The sequence below is a fragment of the Pholcus phalangioides genome, unplaced genomic scaffold (assembly GCF_987345545.1).
Source record: "Pholcus phalangioides strain wild (caught in Gottingen) unplaced genomic scaffold, Ppha-v1.0 ptg000008l_1, whole genome shotgun sequence".
NCBI lineage: Eukaryota > Metazoa > Arthropoda > Arachnida > Araneae > Pholcidae > Pholcus > Pholcus phalangioides.
Window position 1 is genome coordinate 10073541 of NW_028301601.1, and position 19711 is coordinate 10093251.

At 35.2% G+C, this 19711-nt stretch overlaps 1 protein-coding gene across 2 annotated transcripts; it reads left to right on the forward strand.

Moving 5' to 3' along the window:
* The first annotated feature begins 712 nt into the window (after positions 1-712).
* On the forward strand, positions 713-19331 carry LOC149083647 (uncharacterized). Of its 2 annotated transcripts, none has more exons than XM_089234136.1 (15): positions 713-969; positions 2998-3084; positions 3199-4108; positions 4260-4413; positions 5326-5470; positions 6753-6793; positions 6921-7002; positions 8032-8177; positions 11412-11561; positions 11719-11838; positions 14684-14751; positions 14858-14992; positions 15102-15355; positions 16820-16968; positions 18037-19331. In XM_089234136.1, the coding sequence occupies exons 2-15, from the start codon at positions 3018-3020 to the stop codon at positions 18100-18102; spliced, it is 2487 nt and encodes an 828-aa protein (XP_089090262.1). In that variant the 5' UTR covers positions 713-969; positions 2998-3017; the 3' UTR covers positions 18103-19331. The 2 variants fall into 2 exon arrangements, with proteins under 2 accessions (XP_089090262.1, XP_089090261.1); XM_089234135.1 differs by having other exon boundaries at positions 791-969; positions 16820-16963.
* Positions 19332-19711: the final 380 nt, after the last annotated feature.

Here is a 19711-nt window from a genome sequence, read left to right on the forward strand (position 1 = left end):
TATTGGTGAGTGGATGGCGTGTCGCGCTGGGCGAATCACGTTGCGCGCGGCACAGGAAACCTGCTCCTAGGAAAACCCGGCTTTAATGAGTTCAGGATTCAAGCCTTGTCAGTCCCCACCACCTCATAGGGAATTATGCAATCAGCACTGAAAATTTGAAAGCCGTCTGAAAGTTTTACCACCAAAGAAAACATGTCTCAGTTTGACACTAAAATTCTTCGGCTACGAAGATATCATTTTGAATCCCTGTTAAGCCACGAATGTCTCTGTTCAGCCACGGCCATGAAATAGAGACGGCCCTGGTTCAGCCGTGTTCGTAGGCAGCTTCAAACTGTTGTGCAAAATCTAACAGAGCCTGTTTGTGAAAATATGATTTGACTTTTATGAAATTTGTGACTATTACATTACGGTCATCTTTTGTTACCAAGTTTTGTTGAGCAGTAACGTAATACTAAAATACACATTTTCTAAACGATAATCATAATTCGGTATTCACGTGGAGTGAGAAGTTTTACAAAGTAGCCGAAAAGTAAGGAAATGATGCGTTTTAAACCCGCTTAAAACTAGACGTATGGTAATAGAATACCGAAGATAACTTCTCGGTTCGGGCGCATGGGGGAAAAGAAAAAAAAAAAGGTCACATTTAAGATATTTATCGTAACTCGCAGAAATATTTTGCAAAGTATGTCGTAAATGCTGTCGCTACCGGTTCGTGTTGTGCGCCAATGGGAACGAACCCCGCGAGGCATGTCTGTGACGTCACGAGTTTGTCGAATTCCTGGAATATTTTCCCCTCGATCCGATGCGCTTTTTCTCGACGGTCAAATATTTGAGGGACGTTTTTTCAATTGTTTTATTTTGTTATCATCGTCGTCCTTTTCGAACATAAAAGAAAAAACGTTCACCGACTGAATATTTTTATCAACGACCGAACAAACATCTTTGTTTATCATTTCGAGCTGTTACAAAGTAAGTTTTATTTTCTTTACGTGTTTATAAAAAAAGTAGAGATATCGAGGTAATGTCCCGAAGGCAATTGTTGTACATCCTGTGGAATTTCACTAATTTTCCTCATTAAACGATCGTTCCCATTGTTGGTTACACGTCAACAATGCTTAAATATGACCATTGTTTATGAATGTATCGATTTTAGTATCCTTATATATCTGTTAAATTATCCAATTCCACTCTTAAAGTCTAACACTTTTAAATAGAAAGGTGATGCTCATAACTGAAGCGCATTTAATTGAAGCTATTGTTGGAAAATATTTGTGCTTTATATCCTATTTGTTGCGGTCATTTGTGTTATTGTTATGTCATTAAATAACTCTTGAATAATGGCTTAATCCTTAAATGGGTAGCCTTTCTATGTGTTACTGTATCTAGATTGCATCTAGTCCTAAAGAAATTGGGGAGAAAAAACATTAACTCAGATGTTTAGTAGGTATCTTATAGAGTGAAATTTCTCTATAGCGATACTCTGCGGACCAAGAAAAAAACCCATTGTTGTAGAGGGATTATTGTTAAATCAATAGCGGTAGTCTAACATTAGACTAGACATTTCCAAACAAGATATGAAATGGGTATCGTTGGAGAGGGATTTATCGTTATATCGAGTATGGGCGAGATGAGATTTCACTGTATTACTTATATCCTCGAAGCTATCTCAATTTTAAAGGAGGCTGTCTTAACCAGGGCTATACAAATTGAATGAAAAATTAAGGCGCCAGCCCAATCTCTTTGGAGCCAAGCATGTGTCGTTCGAGGAATAATGATTGCAAATATTTTTACTGGGGGACTCGGAGACCCCTGTCGGATGACGTGCTTACGAAAATTCAGAGAGTTTTGCATTATCCTTGACTTAAATGTTGTAACACCTAGAAAATTTCTGTTGCCAGTTTTTAGTGCTACATCAATATATTTTTTTTAGTTGCACCTGGGATTTGCCATGCCCTGGTCTTAATATCACAGAAACCCTGGGGTAGAGAAATGCACCGGGCCTCCCTCTAAAAGTTTGACACAATTAATGCTAATTACTGTGCAAGGTCATCAGAGACCCCTTATGTACCAAGCCTCGTTCAGGCAAGCCTTTATTTTAATTTTTTATTTAAAATGGTGTTGATCTTTACTGTAATATGTGTATTCAATGAATTTGTATACGCATGTTAGAGAGTTTGAGAGAAGATTAACTCAGACATGAAAAGGGTCGGAGATGAAATTGGCCTTCCAGCAAGCATGTGTATGTAATGGATGGACACCGTCCTTTCCTCCACACATCTACATATGCAAGCTCAATGGAATGTTAGAGGAATGAAAAGCTTGTGATCCAGGTTGACGATAGTGTGAATAGCAAGCATCTAATATCAGATCTAAAAAAACTTTGAAAAGTATAAAGAATATGTGAAATATCGCTGTCCTCCAAAAGTGCCAGTGGTTGGTCCCCATGTCTGGTAAAGCTGGTACTCTATGCCCAAATGTGCAAAAAAATTGTTTTCGCAGTCAAAATCACTCCATGTTGTGGACTAAAAACAGCTTTTTGAACAGTTCAGCATGGCGGGTCTGGAATCAGGTTTATTTGCACCAATAGTGCCCCATCGAGCCTGGAACTTATTACCAAGGCAATGTTTTGTCATAGGTGCTTTGATATGAAGTAAACGGGAGGCTCTAGGGTTACTACGCATCCATATATATAAGTGTTTTAGACATGCGGGTGCCCGACATGAGCTTAATGAGAGAGATTTTCAATAATTCTTAGTGCAATTTAGTTGCTCTATCTTCAATTCCCATGATCAGATAGAGCATCCACACAGCTTTGAAACCATAGACGACGTGGTATTTTCTAATGCTTTTGAACTCTTCGAATCAATGAGTGGTGTAACACTATCTAGATTATTTCATCACGTATTTTAGAAGTTACAGTAGGCAAATATAGACTTTTTCTTTCTCCCTAGAATTTGGTTTCATTCAAGTTTGAATAACGCAATATTTTGATTTCAGATTCATTTTAGGTAGCAGTCATGCAGGCTGTGGCGAGCACTGCAGTTTCCAGAGCTTCTATCCCGCAGAAAGCTTATATTCAACCGGGTAAGGTCACTTTCGAATTGCATGATTAAAGTCTTATGGTCAAACTATTCGAGAAATGTATTTTGTCTTTTCGGGTAATATTCTGAACTGAATGTCAAATTTTTATTTTTACAGGAGGGATTCAGAATCTGTCTGGAAGCGACACAGATGTTTCGACATCAACCGAAAATCTCACTGCTGAAGAGAAAAGTGTCCTACGCAATGGCATCCGTCAGGAGCCGCAGGGAGAAGAGACCATAGAGAGCAATATTGACATGTCCTCTATGAATACTCTTATCATCCACAACACCAGCCTCAGCGGAGAGAACAGTTCTTTGTTTTACGGTCACAGTATCCACGACATGAAGCGAGCTATCAATCAGAACGCCTCTAGAAAAGACATGGAAAAAGGTAGTCCCATCCCCCAAGAACAATATTCACCTCAAACAGAAAATGGCAACACTCAAAGGGTTTCACCGAGAAACAGCACAAACTGCAGCGTGCTGTCGTCTCCGAAATGCATGCAGAGAAAGATGATGTATAGCGTCCAGAAACCTCCATGTCACGGTTCACTGCAACAGTTACAGCAATGCTCTACTAACGAATACATCCATCAGTCAGTGCCTCGGCACATCTCGCCGCACGGGTCTTACTACTTGCCTTCTAATTACGTCAGTGCGGAAAACAGTCCCCAGCATGAAATATCCGATGTTCAGAAGCAATACCTCAACCAGTCAGAGATCCTGAAGCATCTGACGAAGGAGATGAACTACCTACCAATCGAGATGCAAGAGAACTGTAACTACCCTCCCCCACCTCCGGAGTATCCGAAATGGCAGTCCCACAGTGATTACAACAGAATGATAGATGCGAGCATCGCTCCATGCATGCAGCTATCTGATGGCTCGTCCATGTATGGTAATGCTCATATTGTGCGTTCTCCAGATCGTTACTCTGTCTCTCGTTCACACCCTGACCTCAGTCATCTAGGGAAGAGCTGTAGAGTCGAAGAAAACTGCGGGAAAGTAGCTGCCATGATTCAAAGGTTAGCGAATCGTATTAAGAGTTTTACCTCTGTGTGGCCTATGTATTTATAATGGAAATTAAGTTCAATGAGTTTCTCTCAATACCAATAAAATTATTCTAATTTGTGATTCCGTTAATTATTTTTTGTTTGTTTGAATTTGTCATTTCAGGCCAGAGATGAGGGGACGGATTCCTATTTCGATCAGCAGTGATTCGACTCCCCACCTTCAGGTGAACCAATTGATAGAAATTTTATCCACAGAGAATGTCGCCCTGAAGAATGAACTAGATCTTTGTTACAAGAAAGTCTCGAAGCTGCAGAAAGTGAGTTTCTCCCACTATTAGGCTTAATTGAATCACTTATTTCAGAAGCCCTTTTCTAACTGCACTAACTACTTACCACACATCAACTACAGTCATATATCACCATACGACAATTTTCAACTAATGAAGTTCGGCGGGAAATGAAGGCTCCATCCATCTATGGTCACCCCAGGATCGGTAGGTAAAAACTGCACCAACTGGTTTCTGTACTAAACAAATATTTCAGAGACGTCAAATTGGGGTATACAGAACATTGTTTTAGTGGGTTTCTGCACTAAACAAAGCGTTGATTGATCAACTACAAAAAAACCGGTATAAACTCAATTTCAGTTGGTTTTTTTTTTACGTTATAGGGTTTCCGGAAATAAGTGATTTGATTAATCACTAATTAATTTGGGTGGGAAATCAAAGGGCTTCTGTAAATATCATTCAGTTAGAATGATTTTGCACAAAAAAAAATGTTTAACATATCCAAAAACGTCCAGTAAATATCAGGAATTTATGGAAGCAGCGTTGAAAAAAACGACACTTAGAAAAGTGAGGCACCTTAATTATATAATGAGAAATACGGCCACGTTTCATAAAATATGGGTAATATGGTAGCCTTATATGTGTTACTGTTTATTTTGGTTCTTGTTATGCTCGTATAAAAATTTTAAACGTTCAAAAGTATGTTTTTGCCAGATTTTCATGAGAAAATTAAATCTGATTAAATAATTAAAAAATTAAATAAAATTTAATTAAAATTAAATTTTTATATCCTGAAGGTTGGCAGGTCTGCAAGGAATAGAATCTCATGAAAAATCTACTTTATTTTCATCAATTCCCTTTTTACATTTATCTGTGTAAGGATAATTCAGTGGTTCTTTACTGTTCCCTTATTCACTTATCTGTTCCCCCTTTTGAATTTAGTTTGAGCTGGAGATACAAAAAGTGCAGAAGGCTCATGAAGATTTAGTTCGTTCGACAGAGAAGAAGGAGAAATTAGAGAGAACAATACGATCAAAGCTTGAGATGGAGATCAGGCGACTTCAAGAACAGAACAAAGAACTTAAAGGTATGTTGGAAACGTTTGAACTTCAGTATTTTATTAACTTGGATTACTCACAATAGGAGACTAATGCTAATGTTTTATTATAGGTTTTTATGTAATTTAAAGGATTGTGTCGCATTGTAAATTGTCACTTTACAAATTTACATTTTCAACTCTCGTGACAAGTCCTTCAATTGCATTATATTATTATTCAACTAGTTTTGATTATTTTATAATAGAGTTTGAAATCTATGTTTCAAAACAACATCGTCTTAATGTATCTGTACTACAAAGATTGGCAAATTAAAAAAAATGAAAAAAATAGGTGCCAGCCAAAGTTTTTAGGAACCAAACAGGGTTTGGTTTAATACTAAAAACTGCTCCTATTCATATTTTGCTACGTCAGTACTTAATATATAAATGTAATGTACTTTATGCATAAATGTAATGTACTTTATGCATAAATGTAATGTACTTTATGCATAAATGTAATGTACTTTATGCATAAATGTAATGTACTTTATGCATAAATGTAATGTACTTTATGCATAAATGTAATGTACTTTATGCATAAATGTAATGTACTTTATGCATAAATGTATACACATAACGTAAATATTTGTTATGTAATGTACATTTTAAGTCAAAGAATATAAATATGGTTATGAAAATTATATAAATAGTTCTCTTATTTATCATTTATTATGTCATTTCTTTGCTTGTAAATAGTCATTATCTTATGTAAAAATTTAAATTAACGCATTCCTCTGTAAATATTGCCAAATTGGCAACACACTTAGCAAAGTTTGGTGACGGCTCCAATGATTTCGCAACATTATGCTGCCAAGAGACTAGGCTGGATAGTTGAGATTTTACTGTACTTCTAGTCAGAAGAGGGTTTATGATTCGCTGACTGTCATAAAAATTTTGCTGCCTTGTCAGATTTTTTTTTTTACTACCTCATAATCTTGCAGGTTGATAATAACTTATGGGATAAAAAATAAGTTTGGCTCCACCCTAGCTTCAAAATGCAGAAAAAAAACCTTTTGGCAAACAAATCTTTTCTCATATTATGATATTGGCTCATTCCATACTTTGCGAAAGTTATTAACAATACCCGAATGATAACATTATCAGTGATTTTAATAAGTGTCATCTACTGTATTTTTTCCTATATTGTTGATTCCTCTGAAAATGTGGAATATGATGGGAAAACTATGCTTATTATTCATCATTTCATATAATGCTAAAAATGTTTTTATTGCAGTTTTATATTCATTGATTATTTGATTTTTTTTATTAATAGAACATCTGGATTCTGCGACTTCACATCTGTCCAAGAGACCTGTGAGTCCCCGTTTTTTATTATTTTAAGTTTTCTTTAGAAATCACAATATTGTTACAATTTGTCAATTAAGTTATATTCACATTTTTTTCTCCACATTAAATAATTTTATATTTAATTTGTTTTCAGCTTACTACCGATATGGCTGATTCAGAGCTTCGTAAGGAGTTGAGCAAAAGAGAAGTTTTGGTGGCACAGCTGTTGACGCAAAGTAAGTCTATGTAGAAAAAAATATACTGTGCATTTTTTTTTTATTCGGGTAAACATCAAACAATTTCTATTGCTATTTTTTTCATCCATGGGTACTGATGCTTCCGATTTACACGAACGCCTGCAGATATATTTTAGCCTTATGAAAATATTCTGGTCGGAAACCAGATTCTTCATCTCTAGAAATATTTTTGAAGAGAACACTCTTTTCAGCGGTGTCTGTTTCTTATACGTTTGGGCCCTGGGTAAATACAACTTTTTGGGTGTCCCTTATCTTATATATAGCATTCTTTGAGCCAGAGACTTATACAGAAGGGGGGGGGGCATGGAGGGCCTGTATCCTTCACAGATGATCAAAAATAAAAAATATTAATATATTTGTAAAAAAATAAAATTTGCCACTGCAGATCGGTTATTCTTCCGTGATCAGTGTATCACGATGGGGTGGGTGGCACGTGAAGTTTTCTGCTATTGGTCCTACGGACCACCAATGATTTTGAACGTTGGCAAAGCTGCCAATTATTGCTATTAAGTTGGCAAAATAATTTCAATTGTTGATTTTAATGAGGGATAAAGAAACCCGCTCAGGCTTTGTTAAAAATATGGGGGGGGGGGGAGGGAGATGGGACATTTTTATTTCATAAAAGTCTGGACTGTGAAAAGTACGGGCAGGGCATCCTTGGAAAATGGTTCATATATGCATAGGCGGAGATATAGACTTGGAAGTCTGGGGGGCACAATGATTGATGTCAATTCATGTATACATTAGATCTGTCAACTCCACCATTGCCCTGTCACGCTTCCTGTATGTCTGCTCATGGTCACCGTACGGCAATCCTACAAAATCCCCAGTTTTCCCTTTTATTTGTATGACACGTTTTTATCGGAGCGAAATATTTCATCACATGATAGACAGATTTTTCAAGTTTAGAATTGACACCTATGTTCATCCTTGTTTTATTTTTATTTTGCCTGTCGTTTATTTAAAAAAGAAGAAATGTCTCAAAATTTATATTCCAATTCCTACCAGATAAAGAGCTTATGACCGAAAAAGATCAACAAGAGATTCTTCTGCAGGCACAAAGAGCCACGCTGCAAGAGCAACGAAATCATATCGATATCCTTGATAACGCATTGACGAACGCCCAGATAAATGTTGTGAAATTGGAAGAAGAGGTATTTTTTTCTTTTTAAAGTGGTTGTGTTGTCCTGCATTTTATGTCTAAAATAAGATTTTTCCCATGTGAAAAAAATAATTCTGGTAATCAATCCAATTCCCCCTAAAACCTATGACAGTGTAGGCCAGAGGTCCTCTACCTCCTTCTGGTCGCAAGCACTGCCTGTATCCATCATTAAAAGAAGAGCACCTTTACTGCAAGTTTGACATGCGAATGCATGAAATCAAGGTGATTTCAGTCTGTGAATGCAGTTTGTACAAAGTGTTAAATTGGAACATTGGTCAAGTGCTCACAGGCATAGAGCACTTTGGGTGCTTTAAGGAGCACTGTGGTGCTCACAAGCAATGGGTTGAAGATGCCTGGAAATTATATGTTTTGATTACAAAACAACTAGTGCAGGGTGTGCCACAGACTCCCTGATTTTAAAATGAAATAACTCTGAAACACTGAGAGAAGAATAAAAATAAAAGTATGTGTATTTTGGAAGCTGTTAAAATTGGGTACAGAAGTTTCTGCAAGAAGAATGGCAATAACCACTGTACCACAATGGATTTTGCTATTCTTGAGGAACACTTCCGGGATAGAGTCATTGGATTTTGAACTGTTCCACTGGGCATGGATTGGCATCCATACTTGCCTGCTCGTACCCCTTGCAACTCCTCTCTGTGAGGGCAAATTGAAGGACACTGTTTTCCGGAACACTGGGCAAGTTTCAAGATTTGATCTGTGAGGCATGTGCGTCTATTTCGGTTGTGACACTACAGAGGTGACTGAAAATTTCATTCTTCATTTGCACCCTCTGTGTTGCAAAAGATGCACATTTTGAATTAGTTGTGATGTGGTTTAAGGGACATTCTATAGCCTATTTCTCAAATTTCATACTGTGACTACAGCATACATTGCCACCTGTCGACAACATTTATAACTACTTTTCGAACTTCTGTATTATATTTTTAAGGCTTCCAAAATAAACATTTTTTTTTTTTTTTTATTCTGCTATCGATCACCATTTCCAAATTATTTCATTTTAAAATCAAGGAGTCCTTTGTGGGACACCCTGTATATGCTTACACTACACTGCCTGCTATGACTTTTGAAGTGCTTCTTCAGCTTTCTAACATTTCATGAGTGGGTAATTGTTCACAAGATGGTCATTTTCATCAATTTTTTTTTTTCATTTACGACTTGAATTGCTTGTCAGGAAATGGGTATCACAGGTTGAGTTACTTCTATGTATTTTCTCCTGCATTTCCTGGTCTAATCAGCTCTTAAAAGCATAAAATGACCCTGGTGCAGCGAAAATTATTAAATGATGCATGTTTCTTTTCTACCTTTATACACATATAAACTAATAATAAATAAATAATTTTATTGATTTGACCAGTAGGTCCTTTAGTGAGTGGCAATTCGTTGTTGCTGTTTTTACAGCTATATTTACAAAGTATACAATGTATTGGGAATAATGAATCATGTAAGGTGGTGTCAGAATAATTAATAGAATGCAAGGGGGGAAAGTGAATGGTAAACACAGAATAAACATGATCATAATATACAACAAATAATAGGTTACATACACACACGCATATTAAGTGGGCAAAAGAAATAAAATATTAAAAAAGCAATAGAAACATATGGAACTCAGTCTTAACAGAGCAAGTGTAGATCAATAAACGTCAAGATAAATAGATATATTGAGTATACATTGTCGGTGAATGAAAGTAATTGAACTATATTAACAGGACCTGCAGAGAGATTTAAATATTTGGATCTGGGATTTTTTAGAATAAAAAGGGCAGTGGAAAAAAAAAACCAGATTCCAATCCTCAAAAACGAAAAGGTTTCAATGTGCACAATTGTTAGTGGGATCTATTAAATTTTTTTTTAATCATTGACAAAAATTGATGTCTGATTAAATCTGAGTTGGGCAAAAACCCTTTCAACTGAGATATGGAAAGGGGGGAAAAATCTTCCATCAGGAAAGTTGTTTTTATATCTTTATAGTGAGGAAAAACTTTACTATTTACAATACGAGAGAAATCAGTTTTGATACTCTTTTTTTTTTTTTTTTTATATATATTCTCGATAATCAGCGGAAGATAAACCTTTACAAGACTTGGATTTTCACACGTATAAACTATTTCTGATGAATTTTCATGTTTTGGGAAACTATAGCATAGTATTCTCTCAGACGTCTAATTATCCTCCTTTTTTTCATAAGTCCTTCATTTCTTTGATTCCACCGAAATTCAAAAGTTTACTTCTGTTTCTTTTTCCTTGCATTTCAGTGCTTTAACATTGCATACAATGTTTTATTCAATGTGTAACATACCAAGGCTGGGCTAATCTAAAAAAAAATTACATGCCAACTGGGCATGCAACTTAAACAAATTCGTACCAAAATTAATATTTTACATGCCTGAAAAACGTTGCTTAGTTTTTCCCTTTGAGCAAATTTTTCCCACGCACTCAAAATAAATGTGCTGCTGTCTATTGATGGAAATATGCAGATAATATAGAAAATTAGGAGCATTGCATTAAAAAAATATTCAAGTTATTCCTTTTTCTACATTAAGAAATTTCCCACTCGGACCAACTTTGAACCAGTCATGACCACCTAGTCTAAAGGTGGTACTATACTGACATGGCGTAATAATCATGTTATGTCAAAGACGGGAATTCTGATTCATGGAAATTCTGTGCCGTAAACAATAATTCACATTATTATAATAAGTCACACAATTTACCATGTTTCTGACATGACGTAAACTCATGCGTTGTCAGTGTAGTGTGTTTCGGCCTTTAGGTTGGTATTGCACTAACCTTGACAAATGCAACTGATGAGCATATCAGTCACACTCGAGCAAATAAAACTGATAAGCTCATTGTGGTTGCATTTGTCAAGTTTTGTTAAAGAACTTTCATAAAACTTTTGTATCGTGTTTTCCCTCTATTAATGAAAATACTGACTGAAGAATTTAAATGAGAAATATGTACAGTAGATATATATTTGCATTTCTCATTTGTTTAAACTCTCAAAATTTCCTGTAAACACTAAAAAACAATTCCCTTATCTTTTGGATTTTTTACATGTCCATGTCAGGAAAGTGGTCAAAAAAGAAATACATGCCCAAGTAGAATTTTTGCATGCCTCAGGCAAATAGATTTGTCCAGCCCTTTAACTTTAATTTTTAAGTGGTTAGATTTTGTTTTAAAAAATTCGTTCTTTTGGCAGAATTGCAAGAAACAAGTCTATGTTGAACGCGTTGCTGAACTGCAAAAGTCTTTGAGAAATTTGCATCAATCAGGTGAAAGAAGATTGCAAATAGAAAAGAAACTTCGATTGCAACTGGAGAAAGAAGTGGAAGCCCTAAGACAAAAGAGGGTAATTATCTGTTAATTTGATCATATACCAGCATCAGTTAATTTTCCCCATGGTGTATTTGAAAGTGTCACTATTCAACTCAACGAATCTGATTTGTGTATTGAATCTGGTCAGTTTCCTGGTGCAGTTTCTTAAACTTCTAAAAAAATTTTCTTAGGGTGGACGTAAAACAGAATCACCTGTACCGAAAGATGAGAATGAAAATGAAGAAAGTCTGAAGAAAACTGTAGTTGAATACGAAAAGAAAATTATTAAGCTTGAAGCTGAAGTTACAAAGGTAATTTTCTGCTGGAAAACAACATGTTTGCTATTTCACTCTTTGGTATATTGTTTGTTCTACAAAGGTTAAAAAAATTTGCATATGAGTGTGTACTAAATCAGTGTTTCTTACCCTTTTTCATCTATATAGCAGGGGTGCAAGAGCTGCGCCAATTGCACCAAACTGCGCCGAAACGGTTCTCTTGCTACATGGTGTGCTAAGGCACCGAATCTCTGTGCATTTGCGCCAATTCTTGTTTGTGGTTCGCGGAGGTACCGCTAATGCACTTTAGTGCGTCAAATACCTGGAATTTAGGGAAAAAAAGCATGAAAATTTTGTTCACGGGACGCGCCCTTTCCGAGACACGGAAAAAGATACGGAGGGGGGAATTCGTCCGAATTTTTTTTCACTTCCCACCATATACCACAATCGCGTTATCTTGTGACCTTGGAAAGTAGTTCTACTACCTTGAAGTATAAAGTCCTATACTGTTATTGGTTAACCGGCTGGCTATCAAAGTCCCTGAATGAATATGCCGAATTTTCCGATTTCGGAGACAGTTTTTTCTCCTACTGGTTATATACTGAAAATAGTGGTAATTTCGCAGCTGCCAACCTGCGTTCAAAGACGGCATACATACATCGAAAAGGGGATTGGTTTACTCGTTTAAATTACCGACATTTTTGGAAGATCATTGGGAAAAAATGGGATCTGTAAAAACTCCAGCTAAAATGCTCATCGTTTTGTCATCTAGCCACTATGCAGTCGTGTGGTTATCGTCGGCGTTTGCCGATCGTGACAATTTGACATTGCGAAAATCCAGATTTGGTGAACACACACACAGGGGCGGCTCGAGGAAAAAAATTTCTACCCATGCGGAACCTGTTTTTGGCATTACTGACACCGTTTTTTTTTGGTCAACAAAGCTTTTTTCACCCTTTCCACTCCATTTGCTACCCCTCCTAGCGCGGCGCCCAATATGGCCGCATGGTCCGCCACTGCATTGGTGGGGGAGGGGGCATGCTCTTAACAATAGTCAAAAAGGAAGGAGTTTTTACTAGGAGCATGTGCTCATTTTACATAACTTCTGTGAAATGCATTTTTTATATTAATGTCCTACCTTTTCAAAATATGTTGGAGAGAATGAAATGTTTGCACTCTTTCTTGTTTTTTTGCACTCCCTTTCGTGCATTGCTGGGATGGCACATTACTCCCTCACGTATTGCTGGGATGTTGTTTAACATTGTATCACCAACAGAACTATTAATTATGTGTGATGAATGGGTTGCACTACATTGCAAAGAATTACAAGAAGTGAAATCAGTTCAGAGAATAGATATTGGGCAGACATATTCAAACTTTGTGACCTTGAAAGCAACCCAAAGTTCAGAATTTTGCCAGTTTTGGTGAAGGCTTTTTTATCTTTAGCACATGGTAATGCAGACAGTGAAAGAGAGTTCATTGTTAACAAATAAATAAAAGTCTGTTCGAACATTGAAAAATCTGTCCATCCAATGCTTTAATGGAATAAGACATACAAAATCTTATGTTCAAGGGCGTGAAAAATTTGAAAAAAATTATCATTGAGGTGCTGAACTTCTGAAAGCAACCTGTGATTCGTAATCTATTGACATGCTATTAGGTTGAGAAATTGTTTAAGTAAATAAGGTATTTTTATATTTTTCTCGTTTTTTTTGCATTTTGCTTTTAAAGTTAATAATTCCTTTAAATTCTGTGAGAAGCTAATTTTTTTTTTCACAGAAACCCTTATTATATTCTGCATGCACTTTTTTTTGTTATATCAGGATGAATAAGATTTTGGTGTTCAAGCAGCAGAAATTCTTGCTGCCTAGGTTTTTAGTATGCATGTTGCTTAATTTGAAAAGAGTAATAATAAAATAATTCAGAAAAAATTTAAATGGATTTTAATTTGTGAAGGAAATTTATTTAGAATTATTTTTTTCAACCATTTTTGGCAAAACTTTTGGCATTTCACAGAAAAATTACTCCTTATATTGCAGATATAGTTCGTTTTTAGTTCTGTTCCAAAAATGAAATTTGCTGCTCTGAAATAGATGAGGGGCGCTTGCACCCCTGATATAGCCTTCTTTCGACATATTTTCTTTCCGTTCTTCAGCACAGGCTCTTTAAACAGTGGGGGATCGTCAAGGGTATGTAAAGTGAAGGGGGGCATCATCTTCACACCTATGCTGTTAATACTTTTTTGGGGAGCAATATTCACCTATGACCTCATTAACCTGATTCCGTTTATTATTAACCGATTAGTGTCTCCCCTCTTTCTCCCCCCCCCCCCCCCAGTAAAAAAAAACAGTAACATACCAGAGCTTTTTTGACAAATCTCAAAAATTATTTAGGCACCAGCCCAATCTCTCAAGAGCCAAACATGGTAATTTGCTCAAGAAAAACTGTTTTAAATAATGTTTTCTTTTACTTTTCTCATCTTAAAAGCCGTAACAAAATGAAATAGAAAAATTGTGTGTAATCCTTAGAGTATAATTTAGCAACCACATTAAAAAAATTTTAGATGCCAATACAGATTTTCTAGTAGCCATGGCAACCTGTGATTTGTCCTGCCCCGACATATACCATTAGCCCCTTTGCTTCTTCACATTTTCATGATTCGTAACTTGTGATCTTTTACTTGGTGTCAGAATAATATGCAAACATGGTTCTTTTCTCCAGAAACAGCTATGAATGCTAAAATTGCTTTCTTGGGTAAAAATTCATATTAACAATATTTAAGATTGGATCAATTGAGATTCATATTTAAATTGGATTGTTTTATCAAATTCTTCACCAGAATGAAAATCACTCATCAGAAACTATTTCTATTTCTTTCTAGTGGGAACAGCGCTACATCGAAGAATTTACAAGACGACAAATTGAAGTAGATGCAGCATCAGTTCCAAAGTAAGTTTGTTATACCTTATATTGTCTTTTTTTTTCCCATCATACAACTGAATATTCTTCAGACTGGAAGACGAATCATTGAAAATGATAATTTTTCTTTTTGTAGAGATGCTAAGATTGCAGCATTAGAGAGAACTTCTCAAGAAAGTGAGAAGTTAATAGCACAAGCACGTACTGAAAAGTTGAAGCATATGGATGAGTTGTATGCAGCAAATAGGAAATGTGCTGAATTTGAAGGAAGGTTTGTGAATCATTGTCATTTTTGTCTTGCACATGGCATGTTGTTAATAATCTTTGTCTAGAGGTCTTGGGGGATTGTCATTTTCAACTAATTTTCTTTTTGTTTCAAGGATAAAAGATTTTGAATCAAAACTCGCTGAAAAGGATGCAATGATCAAGGTGCTTCAGCAGCATTCACAGTCGAAAGACGCAGTCTTGCAAAATGCTGTTTTAGGCAGGCCTCCGAGACACACCAGAGCTGCTAGCACGGTTGGGTTGACTACCACCACTAGCCACACCACCACCGATGTTTCTTGCTTAGGAAGGACATCACCTTCCCCCACAAACATGTTGCATAGAAGAGCGGGAAGCAAAGTAGAAATGGGTAAGTAGTGTATATCCATTCAATATGAATAAGTATAATTCATGTACAAGTTGTAAATGCAGTATGTCCGTCTCATTTTTAGACCGAATAGTGACACTTTGTGACATGACTTTGATTTTAGTGTTGTAGTGACAGGTGATTTAACCTACTGTGGGGTGATAATTCAATTTAATGATTGCTAGCGTAATGACCTATTTTTCTAAAGGAGAAAAAATCATGATTTTACTTTCATTAATAAAAAATCCTACTTTGTTTTTAAACAATCTCTCCTACATTTTTTTTGTATACAATTTTTGTACATATATATAGAATTCAGATCCATGCAAAAATCTCTAATTCTTTCATTCTCCAAGGTTAGCATTTGTGATAGAGCCTAGATTATATATATGCATTAAAAAAGTGGCTAAATATGCTCTAAAAATATGCCCTTAAAAATGCTTAAATAATTAAAAACCCAAAATATGCACTAAAATATTCTGAAAAGGTTAAAATTCCGGAATACATACCAAAAATGAGAAAATATTCATTATAGAAATCACCATTTAAAAAATATATATGTTTTTAAAATGCATATTTTTTGTATTAGTGCATATTTTATTTACAAAAAAATATCCCACATATGTAACATACTACATATGCAAATAAATTCTACGTAGTTTTAATTTCTAGTTTGTTGTGGCTGCTCAGTAACGAAATCGGTTTCCGGGTTATTAGGCCATGGTCTAGGAGATTTTCTTCCTGACGTTTCGCCCACATCTGTGGCAGGCATCATCTGAGATTATTTGGATGGAACTCAGATGATGCCTGCCACAGATGTGGGCAAAACGTCAGGAAGAAAATCTCCTAGACCATGGCCTAATAACCCGGAAACCGTTTGCAAGTCATCTAACGCCGGCCATGAAAGCCTCAGACAATATTTCAATTTTGACACTATTTCTAAAAAAAAAAAAATTGAACACTTTTGACATATTTTTAGATATTTATAATAAAACTTGATATTTGGAAAAAAAATACAGTATTACAAACATCTATTAATTCATTCAATCCTACCTGTGGGGGGGGGGGGGAAGAACCAATTTTATAAAAATATTATGAAATATTTGAAGAATTATAAAAAAAGAGTTATATATATATATATATATATATATATATATATATATATATATATATATATAAAAACCTATAAAAATCTGCACTTCTGAAAATTCTTTGCTTTCGTGCATTTATATGCATTAATGCTGAAAGAGGTAAAATATACATATGCAACCCTCTTTAGCTGAGGTTATAGTGATATTTTGCCAGATAAAACACCCCCTTCCTTGAAAAAATCCTGCATATGCATTTGGACATAGTCCGAGCTCTAGTGATAATATATAGCACATTGAAGCTTGCAATTGATTTGTTGGATACCCCTATAGTGACTGACTACCTGCAATAATTATAAGCATTTTTTTATTTTTGCAGCTGCTTCAGGAAGTTTACTAAGCATATCAAGCGATGCATCAAGTACAACCTCAAAGGCAGACTCTTCGCCAGTAACTGACATGGTTACTGGTTCACAGAAGAGTCTGGACGAGCAACTGAAAGACTTGGATTCTCGCCTTTCCAGTAAGGTAATCAGTCACTTGAGTTAAATGTGAAATTAACTCATGTAGATAACTACTCTTAATGCTAATACAGTTCAATGTCTGCTAAGCAATGAAAAGTTTATAGTTGATCTGCTATTGGCTCGTAATAATCCTTTTACCTGTAGATAAATGGATGGGATACTAACCCTGCACTAAAAAGTGATAATTTATTGCATTATATATATATCTAGTAACAAATTATGAAAAAGTGAAATTGATATTTTCTGTGTGCATGTGCAATTAAAAATCATCATTTATTAAAAATGCTTATATCTCATCGAATAATAAATTGTCACATTATAAATTCTTACACAGTGTCTCCTGTGTAGTGTCAATTTTCCTGAGAATTTAATAAAAATTTGTTGCAACATTCTGCATGTTATAAATGAAAAACATGCTATGAAAATTAAAATTTTTTATATGAAAAACATTTATATCATCTTGAATATACATGTTATTTTCACGAAAATGCACCCAAGTATTGCACAAAGTTACAAATGATTTAGTTCTTTTATCTCGTACAGATCAAAAACCTTTTTTTCTTATTCAATTTTTTGTTAGTCCCCTAAATGCACTCGTGACCAAATTTTCATTGGAAATTATTAGTACAAGCATACGGTTCACATATCTGCCCAGTATTTTTCTAGAGTGGTACCCAACTTCTCGAGGGGATCTCCCCGCCACAGAGAGCAACAATACAATTAGTCAATCATTACTTCTTACTCATAGTTAGAAAAACTGATGGCAGATGGAAGCACTACACACAACAAGCATTACGCAAACTTCATGCCAGATTCGCTGCCCATATTCCAACATTCGTTAGAAGTTCCGGAATATGGACAAAGTGCATGTGTGGTTCAGTAGTAGTATTTTTCTATAAATTTGAGAAAATGTCTTAACCTCCAAAAAAGTACAGAGTTTTGGAAACAGTGTATCATTTGTATTTTCTATTCCTGCTTTTTTGACTTGAATGAAAATTAGTGATGACTTTTTGCTGATTCAGTTCATTAAAAACCTATTTTTGTTTAATGCGTTGCACATCTTTTTTTTCAGGACTCGATAATCAGCGCTCTGAGAGCAGAGAAAGAAAGATACCCGAGTCACTTCTGGAGAGTGTGACAAAAAAATTCATTTTGTGCAAATGAATGAAAAGTATGCCCTAGTCAATGCAGGCACTCATGAGTATCAAATGATTCAATGATGATGTTTGTTGTTACGTGCTGCATGCAGTAAAGGGACGCGAAAAACTGCTGGTTCAGTTTTTCAAGACTGTTTTATTGAACTTTTTTCTGCTGGTATCGCTTTTTTTTTTTGTCCTTATTCAATAGATACGTTCTGGGTTGTTAGCCTGACAAAAATTTAAGTATGTTTTTTTGTTGTGTGTAATTAAAAAAGAATAATTACGTGGATAAGCCATTTAAAATGATCCTGGAAGGTTTCAATATCTCCTGGTATTTTTTTTATACCATTTGTGGTGCAAGATGACCAACGGAGCGAATCTGTTGTTTCTCCTTACATGAGGTAAAGTGACGATTGGCTATTCCAAAACACTATCTACCTCTTTTTCTTTTAATTTATGAAGCTTTTACATGTAATAATTAAGAATGATCAGTTTATTTTTATTTCACTTATGATTCTCAATCACATGAAATATTTGAGACCTACAAATTTTTTCAACTGTAATCTATGGCTTCCGAAACCAGTGCCTTAAACCGCAAAATTCTTAATACGCCTGTAGGAAAGTTGTATCAACTGTCTCTATGCCTATAATGCTTTACACATTACCAGGAACATTTAAGTATCTTGCGTACCCCCACCCACTTTTATGGGTGGAATACAACTGTATTTATTGCGTAAAAGAACAAAAGTACAATTTAAAGGATGTTGAATTTTTGTAACAAACAATGAACAATTTATTGGAAATCGCTGATTTTTCTTGCTCTTGAAACATGTATCTATATGAGATTGGCCCATTGCCAGGCTGGCTTAGCAATGTTTTTTTTTTCCGGAACGAATCTTGTATCCCTATATTTTTCTAATAATGAAATATTTACAATTTTTATAACATATTTATTAAAAATTTGAAATGCTGGAGCAATTTGGACAAATTATATACAAATTTGGTTGTAAAAAAAAAGAAAAATGTACCTGAAAATAGAAAAAGCTCGCTTTCAGATTTCCCAGTGCTTCTTGCTATAATTTTACGGTACATGTTTTTTAGATATTTTTTCCCCTTGCAATTTTTTTTGTGCTTATATTACTAGCGATGAAATACTTGTGTATCTTGGCCATATGCAAAAAAAAATTGTGTTGATTTATATACTCAATAAAACTTGTTGCCAAATCAATTGTTACTAGTATTTTTTCCCTGTAGATTTACTTTCAATTTTCTCACCAGTTTACGGGGGGGGGGGGGGGTGTTGCACAACCTGTTCAATCCACAGGCTAGGAACTTTATGTAGAGTGACCTGTGTTTCGCAGGACATTCCCATAATTTTGGTTACTTAAACTTCCATAAAATGTCTTATTTTTCTCCTTTATTTTCAACTAAGCTTACTGAATTTACAAGATTGAGATTATTGCCGTTGACAATTCTTCTGGCAGGGATTGGAAACTACGTTTTTTTTACAATAGTCCGGATAATTCATGTAGATCTAAATTTTCCTGTATTTTTATAAAGGAAATATGGTCAGCCAAAGCATTTGTTTATACTTTTTTTATTGGAACA